An 8,867-nucleotide genomic window follows, 5' to 3' on the forward strand; every position below is an offset into this window, starting at 1 on the left:
ATTATTTCTACCTTTGTTCTTAAAATACCCAACTCATCATCATTCAGTTGTAACCAATTCTTTGTGACCTCGCGGACCATACTGTCCGTGGGATTTTCTTGGCAAAGACATTGGAGTGGTTTGCCATTTTCTTCTCCAGTGGATTAAGGCAAACAGAGGTTAAGTGACTTGCCCAACTTATAGTAAACATTTAATGAATGTTTGTTGATTGATTAAATGATCTAGGCTGACTGTCCTTTTCCAAAGGAGAAAACCATAGTCCCCCTGCTGTTTTCCCTCTGCTCTCCCTCCCACAAGTCCATGTGATCTCTTTCCAGAGGTTGCTCAGCTCTGGGTTCAATAACAAAGACTGTCCGGTGCCTTCCACCTCAGAGGTTGTAAGAGTCTGCTAATGAACTGTCACCCTGCTTCTCTGCTCCCCTCCTTCAAACAGCAGGAGCAGTCCCACCGAATGGTACTGCCTTCAGACTCCTGATCCCCTTGAAAGTCTCCTTCCCCAACCCCAGGCACCCCGGAATGCAAACAAGCCAATAACATCTTCTGGCCTCCTGAGACCCATCGGATGCTCAGGAAGCAATCCCATCAGGCAGAAAAAAAAGGCCAACACCCACCAACATTAACAAAGAGGAGCAACTCCAGGGGGCTTACTAGACAAGCTGACGCTGTATTTGTAATGTGCACCTGGGAGCAGGAAAGAGGTAAGGAACTAAAGAACAGAAAATAGTTATATCTGAAACGGCAAGAAACGGGATACATTCTCTACTCAATAACATCTAACGCTATGGAGATACGGTAACGCGGCCTTCGACATCTCGTTAGGAGAGCGGCGTGGGCTTCTTCAGGTGCTGCCTCATCTTTATGCCTTGCAACTTTTCATCTTTTAGTGCCTTCAGGAATTTATCTGGAAAAGAAAACACATGGTTGGTCAGTTGGGCCGGCTCCGGGCTTTGTGGATCAAAAATGCTCGTTGCCTTGGAGTTTGCTTCTGTGGAATGAGTTTGTTCATACAAATCATAGGATTGTAGGTTAATTCGATTCAATAAGCATTTATTAACAGCCACAGATTTATGTGTAGAGCACTATCCCATTATCCTTGAAGGGACCTAATGTATAATAATAGTAATGGTGAGGAGTTAGATAATATTTTTCAGATTTACAAAGACCTTTGCAAATATCAGCTTCCATGGGGATGTGCTATTATTATCCCCATTTTATAGATGAGGAAACTGAAGTAGACAGAGTTTCAGTGGCTTGTCCAAGATCACATACTTTAGTAAGTATCTTAAGATGGATTTGAACTCAGATGTGCCTAACTCCAGATCCATCACTGCATACATTCAGCCACTAATGCTTGAGCCATTAAACTGATCTTAGAGGTCATCTAGTCCAACATCCTCATTTTACAGATGGGGAAACTGAGGCCCAAGGAAAAAAAACTAATACAAGTCACAAAGGATCAACCCCAGGTCCTTGGATCCCAAAACCAGCCCTGTTTGCCCCATGTGGGTTTTAAATGAAAACTTTACCTGTGTATAACCAGACAAAGAGGAAGAAAAGCAATATGAGTAAAGAAATCTCTTTAAGACTTAGCATCATGTAATACTTTCTCTTTTCCCATTTCTGAGCCTGATTCCCCACCCACTTCTCTGCCATTATATATAGGGATTCAACTAAGTTTTTTTTTTTTTCCATCCCTAACTGTCTCATTCCATGATCTTTAGATCCTTCTTTCTAAGAGATAATTTCTCCCTTTTATGAGATGAGCTGGGATATCTTTAAGGCCCCTTTGTAAAACCATCCTCTCATCCCAGCTGCCTATTACCAGATCCTCTAAGTCATCTCTCATTTAGGCTCAAAACCTCTAGATCAACTCTGTCACATCTTACACTTGATTCCCTACACACTCTCTGACCGAGTGCACTCTCCCCTTTGCTGTTTATTCCTATTTTTGTATCTTTGCACTGACTTCCCCATGCCTGGAACCCTCTTCCATGTCATGTATATCTCTTACTTTTCTAGTGGTTTCCTCTGAAGCTCAAACCCTGTCTTCTTTGAGTTTTTCCCAGGTCATCTAGCCATCAGCATTTTCGCTCTAAAGTTTTCCATCTAGTCTGTGTGATCAGCTAGTTGTATAGGCAAATAGGAGACATAGTGGACAGAGTACTGTATCAAGAGGACCCGAGTTCAAATCCAGCCTCAGACACTTACTAGCTGGGCAAATCACATAAAAACTTGAGAACAGAAAATGTTTTTGCCTTTCTTTGTGGGGACAGTGCCTGGCTCAGGGTGAGTACATAATAAATACTTGTTGACTGACTGACTAAACTTCTAGCCCTGTAATACTATGTGCCATCTGCTCTCTGGCCTTGGTTTTTCCTTTTTTCCTCAGATAGTCACTGAGAATCCTTCTAGCAAAATCTAGGATCCAGTACATGAAAAGTAGATTTTTCTCTATCTTTTCTCTTCCACAGGTTATAGGTCCTAGAATCTAGGGCTCAAAAGAGATCGTATATTCCAACCATTCATTCATTCAGGACTAAATGGAGCTTCAGAAGAAAAGTGACTTGCTTATATTCCATATAAGTCACACATGTAATGAAATCAGGGTTCAAGCCCCAGAACTCTGACTCAATTCAATATCATTCAGCAAACACCTATAAAGCACATACTATGTGCAAAGTGAGGATACAAGATAAGATAATGGATAGAGAACGGTCAAAAACCAAAAATAAAAAAAAATCTAACTGATAAATGCTTATTGATAATTTCTAGTCAATAAGTCACCTAGGAATTGAAAACCCAAGCTCAGGATTTCACATAGCCAAGAGTCTTATTCCTTTCCTTTCAGAGTTCGAATGGCTATAGCAGCCCTCTCCCTTCCTGGGCCTGAGGATTTGAAGGCCCTCTCAGTGAGTACCCGCAGGTCTTTAGAGAAGCAGCATGGTACAGTGAAAAATCTGAGGAAAGGAACATCTGCCCAAAAGAAATCCCAACTATAATATACCTGACAAGTGATCATTCAGCCTCATCAACAAGGAGTTCTGGATCTGAAGCCTAGCTCCTTCACTTAACAGATTTATAACCACATCACTGCACCAAAGGAGACTCAGTTTTCTTATATGTGGAATGGGGAAACTACGTCAAAGAACAATCAAAAGGAGACACAACCACTGAAGTGTGGGAAACAAAAGGTTTGAGGAGCCCTGGGCTTGACGTCAAGAACTCGGGTCCCAGTTTGACAACTCACTGACTGTAGAATCACGGACAAGTCACATCCCTTTTCTGCCCTAGTTTCCTTATCTATAAGATGGAAGAAATACTACTCACAAAACCCTACCTGATCAAAAGGTCATGAGGAAAACATTTAGTAAACCTTAAATTTTAATAGGGAAATATGAGTTATTATCATTTAGTTCCCTGAAAAGCTGCATCCACTAAATGGTAGAAGGGGAGATCCAGCGGTGCTGGGTTCCAGCCCCACCTCTGATGTTTCCTAGCCTAAGCAATCGTGGGCAAGCCGCTTGGCTAATAACATTACAGTAAGAGTTTTGGCCTGGAGACCCCCTGAAGGGGTTCGTTCCCCCAAAACTCTCCTTCCTTTGAGAACTGTGAGATCGGATATTTCTAAGGTTTCTTCCAGCTCTGTATCTGCGACCTCAGAGACGTAATCTTCCTTCTGGTACCTCAGTTCCCTCATCCATAAAACGAGGGGGCCGGACAAGATCATTTCTAAGGTCCCTTTCAGCTCTACACCCCCGAGCACAGAGCACACACCCACGCAGCAATCGTCCCGCCTCTCCCTTTCCCGCAGCCTCACCCCCCACCCCCAGGGTCCGGGAGGATTCTAGGGCCTGGGTCACCCCCGCCAAAGGGAGGAAGGAGGGAGGGGGGTGGGGGGGGAGCTGGCACCCGGGCCAGCACCTGGGCCAGCTCCCGGGGCCCGGAGGGGGCGGGGCCACGCACAGCGCTGGGAGTCAAAGCCGTCCCCGGTGATGGTGAGTAGCTCCAGCTCCTTGATGCGGATCTCCAGCTCGCACAGCTCGTCGGGCTGCGAGGCGGCGGCGGCGGCGGCGGGGGGCAGCCGGGGCGCCGGAGGCCCCGGGGCGGGGGGCTGCTGCTGCAGCGGCGGCGGGGGCGGCGGCTGCTGCGGCGGCGGCGGCGGGGGCTGCGGAGGGGGCGGCGGGGGAGCGGCGCCCTCGGGGCCGGACGGCGGCGAGTAGAAGAAGCGCAGCGGCTCGTAGGGGATGGGGGCCAGGCCGGCCGGCCAGGGCTGGGGGCACGGGCGCTCGCTCAGAGGGCCCAGGCCGGGCGGGGGCGGCGGCGGCGGGGGCGCGGCGGCCGGGGGCTGCTGGGCCGCCAGGCTCCGACCCCCGGCCCCGACGCCCACCCCGCCGCCGCAGCTGCCGCCGCCCCCCAACCCGGCCCCGGCGCCCCCAGCCCCCGCCGCCGCCGCCCCCGCCTTGAGCGGCACGAAGAGCTTCTTCCAGATGTTGAAGTCGTTGAGGGGGGAGGACGAGATGCCGCGGTCGTAGAGGGATGGGAAGTAGAGGGGCGGGGCGGGCCGCTTGCTCATCGTGGGGCTCGGGCAGCCGCGCCGCCCCTTCGGCATCGTTTGAATGGGGGCGGGGGGCTGAAGCCTGCGGGCCGCCACGTGGCCGGCTGGAGGGCCGCAGACCCTCCCTCGCTCCACGGGCCACGCCCCGGGACGCGCGGCCCCGCCCCCGGACTGGACCCCCACCCCCACCCCACCCCTCGCGCGTGCTAGCCAGCCCCTGGGGCGCGCTCCTGGCCCCGCCCTCAAGGGGCTCATAGATCAGCCTATTAGCATTGACGCCCACCAGGTACTGGACCACATCTGGGACACACTAAGAAAGGCAAAAACCAGATGTCGGCCCTCGAGAAGATCAGGTTCTAATACGGGAGAATACAAGCAAACAACCATGTACGTATAAGAGAGATGTTCCGTGTGCACTGAGGGTAGTCCCCATCGGGAGGCAATAGCAGTGAGAACTCCTCCACAAGGCTAGAAGGGAAAGCCCGATCCCATCCTGTTTTCCCCCCATCGAGGAGGCTTCCTTCCCAGCTGCTTCGCGTTGTACTTCGGAGGTGAAGCAGAACACATCTGGATTGTTGTGTCGGGTTCGGGGCGTCCCACTCTTAGAAACCCGGAGAGACTACACAAAGAAACTGGCTCACACAGGCCCATTGGCTGTTCGCAGTAGGGCTGTGCCATCCCAGCGCCTGAACTGAGGCTCAGAAAGTTCCCAAGGTCCTGAATGCATTTCTCCACCCCAACCTCCCCCCCCCCCCTTTTAGAAACCCTACACAATGACAACATTAGGGAGAAAATGACTTTAAAACAATGATCTAGACTGATTAATCACCAGCCCGTATAACTGAAAATAAAATCTGCTAAAGAAATGATGTGAACTTTAGATGGTGTATTTTTGAGCACCATCAATATGATAATTTGTTTTTCTGGGTTTCATATTTATAATGGGTTTTATTTTTCAGAGTGTTGTACAATGGGAGGAGGCAGTGGGAAATACAGATCTTAAATGCATGTAAAAAATGCATTTAAAAAATCTATCCCTTCCACTCCCCTTCCAACCAATGAACAGCAAATGGGCTTCTCTGAAACACGTAATCCTTTTTGTCTCATTACATTAAATGCCAGATTAAATTCGGAAGGGTGGGTGGCTGGCTGGGTGGAGAATGACTCAAAAGCATCTGGAGATATGAGAGAGGAAGAGTCATGAATAATAATGTATTTATTAAGTGCTTATTTGCCAGCTTTTTCATTAGATCCTCGGTATACAAACATAAGTGGATCCTGCACTCAAGAAGGCTTACATTGCAATAGAAGCTATAACATATATAAAGTATACGGGTCAAGTAGGTGTGGTTTTACACATGGAAGTCAAAATGAATTGTGATTAGAATCCGTATTGCAAATTATTTAATTTTTCTTTCTAAGAATTGTAGTTTTTAATTTGATTTCTGTCCTCAAAGCTATGGTTAGTAAGTATTTATCAAGTGCTTGCTATGAGCCAGACTCTGGGCTTAGTATCTGCCCTCAGGATGCTTACATCCTAATGGGCCAAATATATAAAAAAAATATAGAAAAAATAATTATAGATTGATGGCAATTTCAGAGAGGCAAGTTGTAGTGGCTAAGAGGGATAGGAAGAAGCTTCCTGCAGGTGAGATTTAAGCTGAGTCTTGAAATACTGCAAAGGAGGGAAACTGAAAGGTGGGTAGAGATGGAGGATAGCATTTAGGCTTGAGACACAATCAGTGCAAAGTCTGGAGAGAGAGCCAGGCACAAGAAGTGGCAAGTAAACTGATGTGGCTAAAGCACAGATTTCATGGAAGGAAGTGAAGTGTAAGATGACTGGGAAGGTAGGAAAGTGGCAGGAATAAAGAATGTTAAGTGACAAACTTAATTTACTCCTGAATTTAGTATTTAATCCTGAAGGTTTTAGGGACTCCCTGGCATTTTTTGAGTAGGGGGACAGCATGGTCAGTCCAGCACTTTTAGAAAATCTCTTTGGCAACTGAGCATAGAAAAGATTGAAGTGGGGAAAAACTTGAGGCAGAAAAAAAATTAGAAGGCAATATAGACCAGGTAAGAGGCGATACATGAATCATGATGTGATGTGAATGGAGCAAAGGAACTGTTTAGGAGAAATGTTACAGAAGGTACAAACAATAAGAGTTACCAATGGGTTGGGTATATGGGAGGAATGAATGAGAAATCAAGGGCGCCATAATTTGGGAGCCTGGGTTGCTAGAAGGATGATGGTACCCACAATTGTAATAGGAAAGTTGAGAAGAAAGGAAGGTTTGGGGGGAAAGATTAATGATTTTTTAAATAAAGACAGATTAAGTTTGAGTTCCTCTAGGATATCCAGTTTGAAATGTCCAATTGCTGATGGGGAATTCCAAGAAGTGCGGGATAAGTGTGTATGCTGAGCCACGAAACAAAGATTTTGTTGTTATTTAGTCATGTGTGATTCTTCATGACCCCATTTGGGGTTTTCTTGGCAAAAATACTGGAGCGGTTTGCCATTTTCTTCTCATTTTACTGATGAAGAAACTCAGGCAAACAGCATGAAGTGATTTGCCCAGGGATGCACAGCTATTAAGTGCTGAAATCAGATTTGAACTCGAGTCTTCCTTACTCCAGGCCTAGCACTCCATCCACTGTGCTATGTAGCTGCCCATGAAAAAGAGATCACCTACTGAAAATATGCTTCATGACTTGTCAGGGGCCCTGGACCTGAACCTCCTGAAGTGAGTTGAGGACTCCTTTGTGCCAGGACTCACCCTGGCCAGGATTCCTTGATTACCACGCTGAAGTGGTGGAACCTGGCCCGTGGCAGGAGAGGCACAGAAAGGATGGGCTCCTCCTTCGGGGAGGGATTGGGGAGGAGTCCCTGCCCCTCTAGATGAATTACAGGTGGAGGAAAAAGGACTATAAAAGAAATAGACTCGGGAGGGCTTGCAGGAGACACCGCTGACTTGTAACACCAATAAATATCGTTACGTCTATCCACCTCGGCTCCTCTGTCTGGTATTTCCCTCCTCCCGTCTCCACGAGGAGGGCCAGAGACGTCCGAAGCCCCGTCCGGCTCGGGGAAGCTGGAAGAGGCAGTCTCTGTTAAGGTTCCCAGTGACTAGGTCTCGGCCCCTGACAATGACTCAATGAGGAAGAATGCCATGGCCCATATCTCTGCATTGTGCAGTATTTTGTTTTGTAAATCTTATTTTATTTTTTCCAATTACATATATAGTTTTCAACATTCATCCTTTAAATAAAATTTTGAGTTTTAAATTTTTTTTCTCCCTTCCTCTCTCCTCTCCCCCATCACCAAGATGGCAAATAATTTGATATAGGTTATACATGTAGAATCACTGTACACCAATTTTACTTAAGAAAGATAGTAAGAGTGGATGAATGTAGATATCGGAAGCTCCTAGAGTGGTGGGTTTGACCCTGTGCCTCCTTATCCTGTATAAGCACAGAAGTAAACCATGTTATTAATGCCCTCCATTAATATCTATTAGTATGGAGTGAGAAGTGATGATAAATAAAGTGTAAGATCAGATTTTGTTGGAAGTAATCACTATTGATCAGAGAAGTGCAAATTAAGACAACTCTGAGATACCACTACACACCTGTCAGATTGGCTAAGATGACAGGAAAAAATAATGATGAATGTTGGAGGGGATGCGGGAAAACTGGGACACTGATGCATTGTTGGTGGAGTTGTGAACGAATCCAACCATTCTGGAGAGCAATCTGGAATTATGCCCAAAAAGTTATCAAACTGTGCATACCCTTTGATCCAGCAGTGTTTCTACTGGGCTTATACCCCAAAGAGATACTAAAGAAGGGAAAGGGACCTGTATGTGGCAAAATGTTTGTGGCAGCCCTGTTTGTAGTGACTAGAAACTGGAAAATGAATGGATGCCCATCAATTGGAGAATGGCTGGGTAAATTGTGGTATATAAATGTTATGGAATATTATTGTTCTGTAAGGAATGACCAGCAGGATGAATACAGAGAGGCTTGGAGAGACTTACATGAACTGATGCTAAGTGAAATGAGCAGAACCAGGAGATCATTATACACTTCAATAACGATATTGTATGAGGATGTATTCTGATGGAAATGGATTTCTTTGACAAAGAGACCTAACTCAGTTTTAATTGATTAATGATGGACAGAAGCAGCTACACCCAAAGAAAGAACACTGGGAAATGAATGTAAACTACTTGCATTTTTGTTTTTCTTCCCGGGTTATTTTTACCTTCTGAATCCAATTCTCCCTGTGCAACAAGAGAACTGATCGGCTCTGCAA

At 46.5% G+C, this 8,867-nt stretch overlaps 1 protein-coding gene across 2 annotated transcripts; it reads right to left on the reverse strand.

Annotated features, from left to right (window-relative positions):
• Positions 1-644: 644 nt before the first annotated feature.
• C6H11orf91 (chromosome 6 C11orf91 homolog) lies at positions 645-5,039 on the reverse strand. Of its 2 annotated transcripts, none has more exons than XM_051965351.1 (2): positions 3,922-5,039; positions 645-901 (listed from the first exon to the last, which is right to left on the reverse strand). In XM_051965351.1, exons 1-2 carry the CDS (start codon positions 4,808-4,810, stop codon positions 816-818), a joined length of 975 nt encoding a protein of 324 aa, XP_051821311.1. In that variant the 5' UTR covers positions 4,811-5,039; the 3' UTR covers positions 645-815. The 2 variants fall into 2 exon arrangements, with proteins under 2 accessions (XP_051821311.1, XP_051821312.1); XM_051965352.1 differs by having other exon boundaries at positions 3,964-4,745.
• Between the last annotated feature and the right edge of the window lie 3,828 nt (positions 5,040-8,867).

Source organism: Antechinus flavipes, chromosome 6 (genome assembly GCF_016432865.1).
Source record: "Antechinus flavipes isolate AdamAnt ecotype Samford, QLD, Australia chromosome 6, AdamAnt_v2, whole genome shotgun sequence".
Taxonomy (NCBI): Eukaryota; Metazoa; Chordata; class Mammalia; order Dasyuromorphia; family Dasyuridae; genus Antechinus; species Antechinus flavipes.

What these genes read in the sequence shown, in the direction of transcription:
- C6H11orf91 (XM_051965351.1), bottom strand. Translation starts at nt 4,810, where the DNA reads ATGAGCCCCTTGAGGGCGGGGCCAGGAGCGCGCCCCAGGGGCTGGCTA. An exon ending in GGCCCCGGGAGCTGGCCCAG is followed by an intron (nt 902 to 3,921) that starts GTGCTGGCCCGG and finishes TTTCTTTTCCAG; the next exon opens with ATAAATTCCTGAAGGCACTA.